The 15279-nt window shown below is 39.2% G+C and overlaps 1 protein-coding gene across 2 annotated transcripts in view; it reads left to right on the forward strand.

The window, feature by feature from the left end:
• The window catches only part of RFC1 (replication factor C subunit 1), an 86843-nt gene that overhangs the window by 68175 nt on the left and 3389 nt on the right, over window positions 1–15279 (forward strand). Inside the window, exons 13-23 of one of the 2 annotated variants that reach the window (XM_011232243.3) lie at window positions 1328–1727; window positions 3543–3655; window positions 5190–5304; window positions 6526–6632; window positions 6844–6981; window positions 7141–7236; window positions 7359–7457; window positions 9289–9443; window positions 9570–9687; window positions 11149–11294; window positions 14311–14524. In XM_011232243.3, the coding sequence (XP_011230545.3) occupies window positions 1328–1727; window positions 3543–3655; window positions 5190–5304; window positions 6526–6632; window positions 6844–6981; window positions 7141–7236; window positions 7359–7457; window positions 9289–9443; window positions 9570–9687; window positions 11149–11294; window positions 14311–14524 (1701 nt within the window). The remainder of the gene's footprint in view (window positions 1–1327; window positions 1728–3542; window positions 3656–5189; window positions 5305–6525; window positions 6633–6843; window positions 6982–7140; window positions 7237–7358; window positions 7458–9288; window positions 9444–9569; window positions 9688–11148; window positions 11295–14310; window positions 14525–15279) is intronic. The other variant, XM_034671935.1, reaches the window with a different exon arrangement.

The raw sequence follows: 15279 nt of genomic DNA on the forward strand, positions 1-15279 counted from the left end.
TGGACTTGCAACTTTTGATGAGTAGTAGTTAGTTCTTTTGTAGACTGTCTCAAAGTTTGGGTTTTATGATGTCTTAAGATTAGATTGAGGTTATACATTTTTGGCAGGAATTCCAGAGAAATGATATTTTGTTCTTCTCTGCATTATATTAGATGTGTATGCTAATATGTCTTTTTAATTTTTTTTTTAGAGAGTTGGGGTAGGGGAGAGGCAGAGGGAAAAAGGAAGAGAGAATCTTAAGCAGGCTCCATGCACAGTGTGGAGCCCAACATGGGGCTTGACCTCACGACCCTGAGTCGATATGTCTTCTTATTGGTGATGTTAATCTTGATTTAGGTGGTTTCTGACAGGTTTCTCCACTAGTAAAGTGACTTTCCCTTTGTAAGTGATAACTATCTTGGAGGGAGCTTTAATGCTATGGTAATACCCTGTTTCTCCTCAAACATTCACCCACTAATTTCAGCATCCACTCACTGGCAAAGAGGCACTATTTTTTTCTTTTCTGAGACATTCACACCATAAGTTCACCCTTTTAAATGTATGTCAGAGATTTTTAGTATATTCACAAGATGGTACAACCATCACCAGTATCTAATTTTAGAACATTTTCATCACTCCCCATAGCCAGTTAGCCATCATTCCTCATACCCAGCCCCTGGCAACCACTATTGTATTTTTTATTTCCGTGGATTTGCCTAATCTGGACATTTTTTCTAAAGAGAAACATGCAATTTGTGACCCTTTATGTCTGGCTTCTTTTCACTTAGTATGGTTTCAAGGTTCAGCTGCACTGAAGTGCATGTGTCAGACCTTTACTCCCTTTTTTTGGTGATTAATACTCCATTGTGTGTGCATATCACATTTTGTTTATTCGTTCTTCAGTTGAAGGCCATTTTGGGTGGTTTCTATCCTTTGTCATAATAATGTAATCATGTAATTATAATTACATATAGTGCTGCTGTGAATATTTGTGTACAAGTTTTTGTGGAGGTGTTAATTTATAATGAGGCAGAAAGCTGGAACAAAAATGTCTTAATCTTTTATCTTGGATTTCAGACTGATTACAGAATATTTATTATTCGTAAACTAGTATGGTCTCACTAAAAAATACTGCATTTGGGTGCTTTTCGATGTATTTGTTGTTAATTTTTATGAAGTTTGGAAGGTGGTGATTTCCACAATAGCAGGGTTCATTGTGAAAAACCAGACCCTCGTTGGGCAGCTCACTTGGGATATCCCAGATTGCCCTATAGAGTATGTTTAGCATGATAGGTATTCTGTATATCTTATTAGGTTTCTTTTTTTCCTCACTTTTCCAATTTTTAAGATGAAGAAAGAAAAGTCCAAATTGGAAAGAACACCTCAAAAAAAAGACCAAGGAAAAAGAAAAATTAGCCCAACTAAGAAGGAATCAGGATCTAAAAAAAGCAGACTGACTCCCAAAAAGGACAGCTCTATAAAGTCAGTAAAAAAGGAAACAAGTGTGCTTTGGAGATGCCTGGACTTCAAGGAGGAGGTGGCCGAGGGGACAAATGGTGACAGCCGGGCTAGGAGTTTGGCTGATGACAGCCCTGAAAACAAAGTGGAAGATTTGCTCTGGGTGGATAAATATAAGCCAACCTCGCTCAAGACCATAATTGGACAGCAAGGTGACCAGAGCTGTGCCAACAAACTCCTGCGCTGGCTCCGGAACTGGCACAAGGGTCCGTTGGAAGATCAGAAACGCGGTGAGTTTACGGCTTCATTCATTTTCGTGTGTGTGCCACCATGTCATTGCTCAGTTCCACACGTGTGAGGCAGTATACTAGTTGGTTCATTCGTCTCTCAGCAAATGGTTGTTGAAAGCCCGCTCTGGGTGCAGGTGCTGTTGTGAACAAAACCGTCTCCCTCTGTGTGCTCATGGTCAGTCACAGAGATGAACCAGCAGCTAGGAGATGCGGTCGAGCACTGTTGTAGGGGAGGGGCAGGGCGCCAAGAGCATGGAGCTGTGTGCTCAGGGACGTGGCGGTGTGCTCCCGTCCCTGGAGGAAGGGACAGTAAGTGAAGACTTGGGAACTAAGTAGGAGGAAGCTCGGTGAAGGGAAGGAGGAGTGTTGTGTGGGAGAGAAGACAGGTACCAAGGCCTGAAGATGTGTGAGCGAGCCACTGAGCGTGCCGGGGAGCCTCGGGGGAGGAGAGTGCAAATTAGCAGCTGAGGCACACTTCCGGACCGGGGAGCCTGAAAACTGCAGAGCGCATTTGCATTTAGGAGCCTCTGCTCTGGTTTCTGCGCTGCTTCACCACGCATTTACTGTGGAAAAGAAACAGTACAGTCTGTGTGTAATGTCCGGGGTATTAGTGAAACCGAGGCTTTAGATCACAGATGTCAGGAGTGTGTTCTTGAGCTGCAGCCGCTGCCCTGGAGGATATTATGTGAGAAGTAAGAAGGCAAAATTCAGTGAACATCACAGTCAATTCCCAGAGTGATGACTGGGTTATTAGTGTCCATCTGGTCACTAGACATTGGCCGATGTTGCCAGCTTATTTATGACAGAGGCTGTAATTGTAATGATACAGAGTTAAATCTTACTCCTTTTCTCTTTTTTTTTCTTTTAAAGAATTTACTTATTTATTTATTAGAGAGAGCACACGGGGAGCATCAGGCAGAGGGAGAGGGAGAAGCAGGTTTGCCGAGCAGGGAACCCTATGTGGGGCTCGATCCCAGGACCCTGGGGTCATGACCTGAGCCGAAGGCAGACGCTTAACGACTGAGCCACCCAAGCACCCCTCCTTTTCTCTTACTAAAACCACATAAAATCTACGTTAAAGGGACATATAGTGCTTTGTATGCCTGGAGAAGACTTTATAAGGCTCAGGTGAACTGTAGTCCCTTTACCCATGCCTGTAGCAGGTTTAGCCATCTCTCTCCAGTCATCGTGTCTGTATGGAGCACCCTTGATGTGTCAGGCACCATGTGATAAGGGGAGAAGAATGCTCTAGAGTTGAGCTGGGCAGGAAAGTTGCAGACACACCATCTTCAATTCATTCTTTTTGTGATCAAGTAGCTGATTATGCTCGTTGACATTTATTGAGATGTGCCTGGCTCTGTGATCAGCATGTTCACTCTTACAGTATCCCTGCCAGGCACATTACTATTGTTACCCTCATTTTACAAAGAAGGAAATAGGCCCAGGAGGTTAGATTACTTCTCCCAGCTGGTGAGCGGTGGAATTAGCAGAGCTGGAGTTAGGACTGAAGCCCAGATACTCTGCTCCCTGACCTGTGCTTTTGTACGAAAGGAAACTCATAAAATTATGGTTGTACATCAGAATTTCAGAGTTGATTAGTTTTAGTGTTTTATTTTGGGTGTAAGTGAGGTAGGCAGTAGAGTTTCACTACATGCTCTGGAAACTGTTGTTTACAGTTTGTAGAAAACAGTCTGCAAATTTGGAGGTAAACTGGAGGACTGCTCTTGATTTTCAGCTTATGCACAGTGATTCCTGCCGTTCCTGAATTTCTCTTAGGTAATAGAGGTTAACACTCTGGAACTTCTTTTTTCCCAGCAGCAAAGTTTGGTAAGTTTGCTGGCAAAGATGATGGCTCTAGTTTTAAAGCAGCGCTGCTCTCAGGCCCTCCAGGTGTTGGCAAGACAACCACAGCTTCTCTGGTTTGTCAGGTGAGTGTTGTGTCGTAGTGCAGTTGTAAAGCTAATCCAGGAATAGATTAGGAGATACATACACGTGTGTGTGTTAGTAGGTCTGTGCTATATGTATTTTAACCTTCTGTGTATATACTTTCTGAAGTCAGACTTCTAGAATTTACTTTGGTTCTGGGGATGTCATTTTCATCCTTTTCTTAATATTGGTAATTAAAATAATAGGTAATATTTACCTGTGTGCCGGGCAGTGTGCTGAGCCCTTGGGTGCATTATCTTTTAGGTAATATAAATGTCTTATAGACTCTTAGAAATATTTTATATACTCTTCTAAGAATTGTCTGTACCGAATGTATGTATTCTTACCATCCTCATGTGACAAATGAAATGGGCTTACAGAAGAGGGTGGTGGCCCAACGAGTCTGACTCTCCACTGCTCTGGGAGCCTGCCTTTGCTTTTGTCTCTATGGCTCATATCTAGAACGGGAGAGGAGAAGACACCAAAGCAAACCAGAGTTCATGTTACAGAATGTGAAATGATACGTGAAGTGGTATCGGAATGATAAAATGAGAGGTTTTATTTTTTATTAATTTTTATTTTTGTGAAAGTTAAAAACTCTTGCATGAGAGCAAGAGAGAGAGCACGAGCAGGGGGAGTGGCAGGCAGAGGGAGAAGCAGGCTCCTTGCTGAGCAAGGACCCCCCCCAACCATGGCGGGACTTGATCCCAGGACCCTGGTATCATGACCTCAGCTGAAGGCAGATGCTTAACTGACTGAGGCACCCAGGTGTCCCAAAATGAGGGATTTTAAACTTATTTTAAATATACTACTGTATTTCCCAACCCTTGTCCTATAACCTGGTGGTTTTGTTTTGTCCTTGTTTTATGGACCAGAGCATAAATGTTAAGCTGGTGTAACAGCTGTATGTTTTCTATTCTATTACAACATTAAAAAAAAAAAAAGATTTTTTTCCCTAGTCTCTACAATTGTAAACATGACTCTTTTCTCCCTTTATCATCATCATTTTGGAGGGGAATTGCATTAAGGCATTTTATATAATGCTTATGATCAGTATAATCAATTGGGAAATGAGAATAACGTGATTTTTCACAGCTTGGTAAGAAGATTATGTATCAAGATGGTTTGATAACAAATGATTTAACTTCATATTGAGTCAAGAATTATTTTTGGTATCTTATAATAATAGATTAATTCTATATTTGATATTGAAATCTTGGGATGGGTATATTTAATTCTTTATAAGACTTTAAGAAGCAAACTTAGTAAAATTGCTTGTTCAGGTATACTCTTCTAGATTAGTTTTTATCAGCTGTGGTTTTAAGATGGATTTATGTTTGTGTGTGTATGGTATATATGTATGTCTTTAAAAAAATCTCTTAATATTTATGAGGCATATTATCTCATTGTCTTTGTCTTTTTTATCCATGGTTCTTTATGTCATTTTTGTGCTGTCTTTCTTCATTAATTGCCTTGTTTTTTAGGAGAGTTAATAATTTGCATTGTGATAGTAACGGTTTCCGATATTTTGATTAGGAATTGGGATATAGCTATGTGGAACTGAATGCAAGTGACACTCGGAGTAAGAACAGTTTGAAGGAGATTGTTGCTGAATCACTGAATAATACCAGCATCACAGGCTTTTATTCAAGTATGTGGGTATTTGAACTGATTTCTTTGGTTATGTAAGGAAAACAAGTTCACTTCAACGTTTAGGAACCAGTATTGAACATTACTATGTGCCAGGCACCGCGCTAAATAAATCTTGGCGCTAATGATGGAACTCTTATAGGACAATAGTTTGTCTTAGTGGTTTCTAAGAATGTGTTAAAATACATATATGGACATGTTTATGCATTTTGCACATTATTTTAGAGGATTCACAGCTGAACCTTGTGAAGAGGGAGAGTAAATAAATTATTCTGATTCAGTGTGATGAGTGAGGTAATAGAGGCCTGTAGATGAAGAAATGATTTGATTTGGGGCACTGGGGAAAGTCAGGGTAAGGGTAGTATTTGTTCAACAGGCCTTGGAGGAGAGGATCATTTGTGGTGAAAGAGGTCATATAGGCAAAGATAGTACCAGAGGAGAAGAAACTGTGAAGGGGACACTGTGAAGAAGAAACTGAAGGTTTTAGGCTGTAGCTGGTGGTCTGGTATGTCTTGAGTCTATGGGAAAACTAAGATGCTCAAACTACAGACTCAACAGTGCAGATTTAGAACTTATGGTGGATATTGCATGGTCACCTGAATTTTTGGTACTTTCAGTGGTAGCAAATCATTATTAAAAAGAATTTGCTCAGGAAACGTCACTCTGGCCGGTGGGAGTGTTAGTTAATTGATACTACTCTGGAGAGTAGTCTGGCAGTATTTTTCAAAAGTTACATTATGTAGTCCACAGCCATACCACCCTGAACGCGCCCGATCTTGTCTGATCCTGAAAAGTTACATTATGTAGACCTTTTAGCCCTTAAAATTCCAGCTCTTGGAATTTAGCAATTGATATACTTGTATATATGCAAAATGACATATATATAAGGATATTCATTTAGGATGATTTACAATAGAAGGTTGGAAGCATCTTCATATTTTATCAATAGTGATTATGATACATGCGTAAAATGGGATATTATTAAACAGCCTTAAAAAAATGAGGTGTTGCATATCTACAGATAGGGAACAGATCACCAAAATATATTGAATGATAAAACCAAGATGTATATTTTTATGCACGCATGTTTTAAGTGGGAGGGAGAATGTCTTTTCATCTGCATATGCTTGTGCCTCTTGCATTTTGGTTTAAGATGTTTTACATGTTTTTTTAATAAAGCAGCAGCATTTGAACAGTTGCTCTTTTTTGTCCCATCCCATAGCTTCGCAGCATGGGGCAGACGGAGCAGCCCATGTAAGCACGAAGCATGCTCTCATCATGGATGAAGTAGATGGCATGGCAGGCAATGAGGACAGGGGAGGAATTCAGGTAATGAAAGCACTGTAGTTGTGCAGTTTTACTGTTGATTTTTAGTTTGCGTGTGTGTGTTTTAATATTTAAAGAGCCAATTATGCTATAATAGTTACAGCAGTTAAAAAGCATGTTGCTGAGGTTTCAAAACCTGAAATACATACATTGTATAGTATTTTTGTTGTTTTTTTAAAAATAATTATTTTTGTGTTGCAAATTTGCCTTTTAGGAATTAATTGGTCTGATAAAACATACAAAAATTCCCATTATTTGTATGTGCAATGATAGAAATCATCCCAAGATTCGCTCTTTGGTTCATTATTGTTTTGATCTTCGTTTTCAAAGACCACGAGTTGAACAGATTAAGGTATGCTGATTGGAATTTTTTTCTCCATCACACTCTCCTGCTTATTTTTTGGTCAGTATTTCTCAAAAGTTACCTATAAAGGTACCTGATAAATATCCTAAAAATATCTGATTATGTAAATTTAAAAAAAAAATTATGATTCCCCTTTGTTAATTTCAGGGTGCTATGATGTCTATTGCATTTAAAGAGGGTTTGAAGATCCCCCCTCCAGCTATGAATGAAATAATTTTGGGAGCCAATCAAGATATCAGACAGGTAAATTAAATACATATTATGTAATAGTTGCTGATTCTTTTGAATTAATGCCTTCAACTTTTCAGAGAGGAGGAGTGGCATTATTTAATACTTAACCATGTCTTATTTATGATTTCTGTTAGGTTTTACACAATCTGAGTATGTGGTGTGCACGAAGTAAGGCACTAACCTATGACCAGGCCAAGGCTGATTCTCATAGAGCCAAGAAAGATATCAAACTGGTAAAATAAATTTCCATTTATTAGTTACTTTCTCAAGCTAAAGCATTTCTTGTTCTGCTTATATTAACTTAGTAGAAGTGGTTATTATAGTTCCTTGACATACCTGTTGAACCTGTGGATATTTATAAGAAAGCTGCTAAAAGGTTTTCTAATTCAAGTGAATTTTTCCTCAAGTACTGTTAATGTACATTGTAAATTATGAGAAATGGAAGTTTTAAATTATACTCATGCTTCGGTAATTATAAAATGGCCTTTTTAGGGTCCATTATGAATAGATTTCATGTTTTGAAGTTTTGGAACTCTCAGAATTTCAGATGGCTTATAATTTAATGACCTCTCTGAAACGAAACTAGAAGTCTGTATTAATTATCTGTGTTCTATGTCACCTAGTCACTAGTCAGAACTCATTATTACAGTTAGAACAGTGATTAAGTAGTGTTTGTAACCCCCTCTCTCCCTCTTTTTTTTTTCTTTAATTTTTTTTCCTAAGATTTTATTTTTTTAATTGTCAGCACGCACACAAGCAGGGGGAGTGGCAGGCAGAGGGAGAAGCAGGCTCCCTGCCTTGCAGGGAGCCCGATGGGAGACTTGATTCCAGGACCGTAGGATCATGACCTGACGGAAGGCAGACACTTAACCGACTAAGCTGTCCAGGCGTCCCTAAGTCAATAAACTTTTTAAGAGCACTTTTAGTTTCATAGCAAAATTTAGTGCAGGGTACAAAGACTTCCCTTATTATCCCCTGCCTCCAGTCTCCTACAACCTCTTCCACTATCAATATCCCCCCGCCAGAGTGGGACAGTTGTTACAGTTGATCCCACACTGATACATCATTATCACCCAAAGTCCATAGTTTACATAACGGTTAGTTCACTCTTGATGTACATTCCATGGGTTTTGACAAATGTATCATAGCTTGTATCCACCATTGTATATCACGCAGAATACGTTCATTGCCCTAAGAATACTTTGTACTCCTGTTCATCCATCCCTTCCCCCAACCCCTGACAATCACTAATCTTTTGTTTAGATTATTTATTTTAGAGAGAGAGAGAGCATGAGCAGGGGGAGGAGCAGAGGGAGAGGGACAGGCAGACTCCGTGCTCAGCGTGGATCTTTTTAGTGTCTCCATAGTTGCACCTTTTTCAAAATGTCATGTAGTTGGAATCATACAGTATATAGCCTTTTTAGTTTGGCTTGTTTTTGTTTTTTGTTGTTTTTTGAGAAAGATCGAGCGAGTGCGAGCCGGGGGAGGGACAGGGAGAGGAAGAGAAAATCTTAAGCAGGCTTCGTGATGCAGGCCTTGATCTCACGACCCTGACATCATGACCCGAGTGGATATTGAGTCAGATGCTTAACCAACAGCCACCCGAGTGGCCCCAGATTGGCTTCTTTCCATTAGTAATATGCATTTAAGGTTTCTCTGTATCTTTTCATGGCCTTATTTTAGCTCATTTCTTTTTTTGTGCTGAATAATATTCCAGTGTGTGGATGTACCACAGTTTATTCATCTTTTGAAAGACATCTGGATTGCTTCCAAGTTTTCTCAGTTATGAGTAAAGCTGCTGTAAAGATCCATGTGCAGGTTTTCTGTGTAGGATGTTTTCAGTTTGTTTGGATAAATACTAAGGAGGACAGTTGCTGGATGGTATGGTAAGAGTATATTTAGTTTTGTAAAAAAACTGCCAATCTGTCTTCCAAGTGACTGTACCATTTTGCATTCCTACTAGCAGTAAATGAGAGTTCCTATTGCTCCACATCCCTGCCAGCATTTGATGTCCGTGTTTGGGACATCGGCCATTCTACTAGGTGTGTCCCTCCCTTTTTTTAGGGCCCATTTGACGTTGCCCGGAAAGTGTTTGCGGCTGGAGAGGAGACCGCTCATATGTCACTTGTGGACAAGTCAGATCTCTTCTTTCATGATTATTCGATAGCACCCCTCTTTGTCCAGGAGAACTACATACATGTGAAACCTGTAGCTGCAGGGTGAGTGTTCAGAGCTAGTGAGGGGTACAATTGGTACCCTTCTGGCACAGTGAGGGCCAGATTCCTGGGAGAGGCGGGTAGGAGGTATGGGACAGTGGTGTAATCCAGACTGCTCTGTTTATGCAGGGGTGACATGAAAAAGCACTTGATGCTTTTAAGCAGAGCAGCAGATAGCATATGTGATGGTGACCTGGTGGACCGTCAGATCCGGAGTAGGCAGAACTGGAGTCTTCTGCCCACACAGGTAAGCACAGGGCTGTCCTTAAGATGCACACTCCGCTTTAGGTAGACCGGAATAGCTGCTAGCTCCTGGAGTTACGTGCAGTACCAGAGAAACACTATGGCTCTTCTGGAAAAAATGAAGTCTGTTCTAGATTAAAACACTCTGGGGGCACAATGGTCTATTTCTTAATAAAAATAAAACATAAAAATAGCCTTACTTTTCAGGGTTTCAAAATGTTTTTATGTAAGTGGACATACGGAATTAGGAACGTTAGAGTCTGGACATAAATAAGATAGATTCTGGACATAAATCACAAGTTAGTCAAAAGTTTTATTTGTTCTGTTTTACCTTAAGAGTCCATTTCTTTTTTGTCATTCTTGGCTCTCCCCGATGGTGACTGAGTAAGTCTACTTGAGGTAATGCAGCCAGTGGCGGGTCAGCGGCTGCTTCTCTCACCTGTGAATTCTGAGTTTCTTCTTCCTTGCCGAAGAGGCAGCTTTATACTGGGTACTTTACTTAGGTGGTAACTTCCACTCAAAACTGTTTTGAGAACTTTCATAATTTAGAGTGTTAACTTGTTCTTGAGTTTTGCATATATATATACTGCATTATTGGCTTGAGTAGTAATAAGTAAGGGACTTCTGGAGGGCCTACTGCTGTCTTGAGTCTACCCATACATTGTTGGGAAACAAAAAGCAGATTCATTCTGGATATAAAGAATTCGTTCTCTTTAAGTTTTACCTGTGTTCATTTTTTAACCTAATAATTGTATCTTTAAGAATTTATGCTAAAGAAATAACTTTAAACATAGGAAAAGCTTTATGTACAAAAATGTTACGAGTTTTGATACTATAAGGAATTGGAGAAAATCTCCATGTCTGGCAATAGGAGAATGATTAATTAGGGTAAATACTCTTGATGGAGTTTATGCAGTTCTTAAAATTATTTATAAAGATTGTCTAATATGAAAAATGCTTATGAGAATATTACTAGAATAAAGCAAATACGAAATTTAATAATTCCAACTTTAAAAAGTGTGAGCCCTGGATCTTAAAGATATTCAAGGATACCTTTTAAAAAATCTTTTCTCAAGTGCCAGTTTACTTAATACTCTCTTCAGTTTTCCACGTTTTGATCCACCTGTTGTCAACAGTTTATGTTAAAAGACAGCCATTTTCCTCTTAAAGTCTTTTCTGCATCATGAAGTAACTGGTATGTTGGGATCAGTTGGTCGAGGAGGCCGAGTTGCCAGATGATCTGAGGGCCATAACATGTTTTGGACTGATCGTTGTTTTGTCCGGGAGGAGTTTCCCATACCGACAGATGAAAGACAGAGGAAGAGGGAAAGGGTGTGATGCCCTGGAATTAAGGACCTGGGACAGTGTTGCTTCGTTTGCTCGAGACTCCTTGGAAGCCAGTAGCTGTGAAGGAAGCAACTTTGTACTGAATTCAAATTGTGGACTGCAATTGATTTTTTTTCAGGCCATTTATGCCAGTGTTCTTCCTGGAGAGTTAATGAGGGGGTACATGACCCAGTTTCCTACGTTTCCAAGCTGGTTGGGGAAGCACTCATCTACCGGAAAACATGATCGTATTGTACAGGACCTCGCACTGCACATGAGTCTCAGGTAAGTGGTGTTAATCCATGTCTGGCATTTTCTCAGTGTGGCGTATTTAGCCTTTATCCAGTGAGGATAGCATAAGTCAAAAGATCTGTGTTTTAGTTTTGATTTTATTGCTAACTAGGTAAGTGATCCTGGATAAGTTCCTTATATTTTGTGGGCCTGAGTTTTATTATCTATAATCAGTTATAATACTTGTTTTATCACTTAAAAGGATACTTTGGAGAATAAGCCCAGTTGGTAGATGTGCCATAACTTTAAGATGAATTTTAAAGCTATGTAAATCTGAGGTAGTGCTATTTATGACTATGCCTATTACTAGTAGGCATACATAATGTCTCAGCTTCCAAATAATTTAATAGGAAAAAAGAGGACTATTTAAATAAATGAACTAGTTTTTACCTATCCTAGTAGTAAACTGACCTAGTCATTTAGGATGGGGGACACAGTTTAACATGTAACATCAGAGGGCAGACACACAGATGACTGAAAATCAGTGTGCTTGGAGAAGTTTAATGAAGTCCAAAAATTCTTGTTATTTGGTACAATTTTTTTTTTAAGTTTAGAAACTTAGAAAATGGGCATGCACACAAATATTAAAGTGAACTTTAGGAATTTATTTTTAACCATGAAGAACTCCTTGAGCAGTCTTATTTCTCTTTTCTGATCTCTGGAAGGAATATTAACATTGGTCCACTCTTAACTTTTGCTTGAAGCTGAACTGAAGTGGTTCTTTTCTTGTAAAATACTACTTTCTACTGTGTTCCCTCTTCCTCGCCTATGGCATGGGTCTTTTTTTTTTTTTTTTTTTTTTTTTTTTTAACCACTTCTGTATTAGTTTCCTGTTGTTGTTGTAACAAATTACCAAAACTTACTGGTTTAAAATAACACAAATTTACTGTCACCTGAAGATACAAAGAATGTCCTAGATTATGTGGGCAGGCCCAGTGTAATTACAAGGGTCTTTACCAAAAAGAGAAAAAGGGATGCAGCGGTATCAAGTCAGAAAGAGATTTTAAGATGTTACATTGTTGGCTTTGAAGATGGGAAAAGAGACCATGAGCCAAGGGATGTCCATGGCCTCTAGAAATTGGAAAGGGTTGCTTTTCCCACTGCTTTTCTCATTGCTCAAATGGGAGGCCTGGCTCTGAGCTCTTTTCCTACTCCCTGCCCTCTGCTTTTTAAAAAGGTGATGCATCCCTGTGCCCCAGAGGTCTGCCTTTTACACCCCCACTGTATTCATGTAGATTGTGACCACTGGACTTCCACTTTCTTTTGTGGCTGTGCTTTTATATGTCTGTCTCCTTCTTCCATTAGACCGAACATTTCTGGTGGTAGGAACTGAGGCCTACTCATCTAGCATATAAAATTGCTCAATAATTGTTCCTTAATGAATCACATACAGGACATTGTCATCATCAGAGGACATCTATAGTGAATTTCACAATTTTGAAAGTAAATTAGGACCTTCCTATTTAACTTTTTAACTCCGATTAAGTCGTCGAACTTTTATAGATTTCAGTTTCTCTTTAAAAATGGAAGTGCGATTTTATTATTATTATTTTTTTTAATTTTATTTATTTATTCGACAGAGATAGAGACAGCCAGCGAGAGAGTGAACACAAGCAGGGGGAGTGGGAGAGGAAGAAGCAGGCTCATAGCAGAGAAGCCTGATGGTGGGGCTCGATCCCATAACGCCGGGATCACGCCCTGAGCCGAAGGCAGACGCTTAACCGCTGTGCCACCCAGGCGCCCCCGATTTTATTATTAGTTTTTGTTGGGGTTCTAGATGCCTTTGAGAATCTGAAAGCTCTTTGATCTTTATTACCCCCAAATGCGTTAATGCACATAATGCTAGGGGGATTACAGATTTCTGAGGTTAAGAACCCTTGATTTAGGAACTCTAGATGATACCTTTAGACTTTTCTAGAGTTGAATTTTCTGTGATTCTAAGTAGAAGGTAACAGCAATGTAACAAAATAGAATACTTTTGAAAAAGATTTCATGATTTTCTTAGGCACTGTGGCTTAGGGCTCATACTTTTAAGTACTAGTTGTGCTTGATTATGGAAGACTGAATCTAGAGGAAATGGGTGAATTTAAAAATAAGAGTTTTTTGGATTCTTTGCCTAGGTAGTAAAACAGTTGGGGGCAGGGTTCTAGATTTCTGATCAAGAGGACTGTTCAGACTCAGTTACCTGAAGGCAAGAGCAGGACCCATTAATAATTTTAAAATTTTTATGGGTTCTGAAGCCCAACAGCTTTTGAGGTTTCTTGTTTGGAGTGTGCACACATATAACTGTCTCATTTGATGATGGAAGCAGCTGGATTGGAAAGATTTAGATTGGTGGTATTTTGTTTTGTTTATCTATTTTCTGTCTTTGACAGTATTTATGAGCAAGGGAGAAAGTCACTGTAGTTCTCAGCAGACTTTTTCCTGAAGCCTTCCCCTCACAAGTATGGACCACCTCGTGATTCTGCAGGGACATTTTCTGCAGTTTTCTCAGTTTGGGGAAAGCCCTGCTCTAGAACTAAAGATTCCAGAGTAACCATACTAGGAAATATGAGGGAAACATTCATACATAATTTTATATGTTATAATCAGAGATCAGAAGGTATTACAGACCCTCATGTAGGAAATAGCAATGGAACTTGAGGTAGGAAATCTCACTGCCTTTTGCTGATGCTTTTAATATTTGGAACTGGGAATGAGTAGTCTGTGGCTGTATTAAGTATGAGCACACAGAAGTCCTGTCATTGCCCAGGCCTTGAGAGTAGGTTGGAAGTAGAACCTACATTTGTATTTTTCGTTCACTGACCCAGATAAGTAGAGAGTTCATTCCCTGTGAGCACCCTGGTGTGTCCGTGCTCCTGACGGTGTCATGCCACGCTTTCTCTACCAGCTGTTAAACAGTAGACATTACACTGGGCATTATTAAAAGTGGATTGAACTTCACGCTATGACTTGAGTTGGTGGTAGTTTGCCACTGACTACAATTATGTCTCTCTTGTTTTGGTTTAAGAACTTATTCCAGCAAAAGGACTGTAAACATGGATTATCTGTCACATATAAGGGATGCACTTGTACAGCCCTTGACCTCACAAGGGGTAGAAGGAGTACAGGATGTTATTGCTCTGATGGACACCTACTACTTGATGAAAGAAGACTTCGAGAATATCATGGAAATTAGCAGCTGGGGAGGCAAACCTAGTCCCTTCTCCAAGCTGGACCCCAAGGTAAACTCTGTAATTCGCTGGTTCTCCATCACTTTGTAATTGCCAGGTTTGTAGTAGGAGTATTTCAGAGATGTTGTAGGTGCTTTAAAAAGGTTTAATTTTTTCCCCTTAAATGCTTTTTACTTCTTAGGGCCTATGCTTTCCAAAGATGATATTTGAGTGCAGTATTAAGAATGGATTTCTGGATTTGACCTTAACAATTTGTAGTTTTATCATTGTTTTATGTTGAGTGGAAAAGCCAGACCTGAAATCTGAGAAGCCAGTATAAATGTATTCCTTGTAAAGGTGGGTAGATGAGCCTGGGGAAGTAAGTCAGGTGATGGTAATACATTATGAAAAGAAAGACGTGTTTATTGGCTGAGGATTTTTATACTTTTTCTCAGTCTACCTAATCTGTATATTATATATAATTTAGTATGTATTAGTAATTATATATATAATTTAGTATTTATATATATTATAGATGTATTATATTACATAATAGAGTGTCCAGCTATAATATCCCCTACTTTCTTTATATGAGCATGAAAAAACTAAAATGACATAACATGAATTTGTAATATCCAGTACCTCACACTCTGCCTGTTTCTTTGGTGCTGTTTTAGAAGATAATATTCTCTATGGCTTGCCTTCTCTAGAATTTTGATCTGACTTTATGGTTATGGGTAAATCCTCTTCAGAGACCTCCCTTGTTGGAATTCAAGGACTCATTCTACAATTATGTTTAGAAGCTTTAAGTTAAGGCTTTTCGAGTT

Source organism: Ailuropoda melanoleuca, chromosome 11 (assembly GCF_002007445.2).
Source record: "Ailuropoda melanoleuca isolate Jingjing chromosome 11, ASM200744v2, whole genome shotgun sequence".
Classification (NCBI taxonomy): Eukaryota; Metazoa; Chordata; class Mammalia; order Carnivora; family Ursidae; genus Ailuropoda; species Ailuropoda melanoleuca.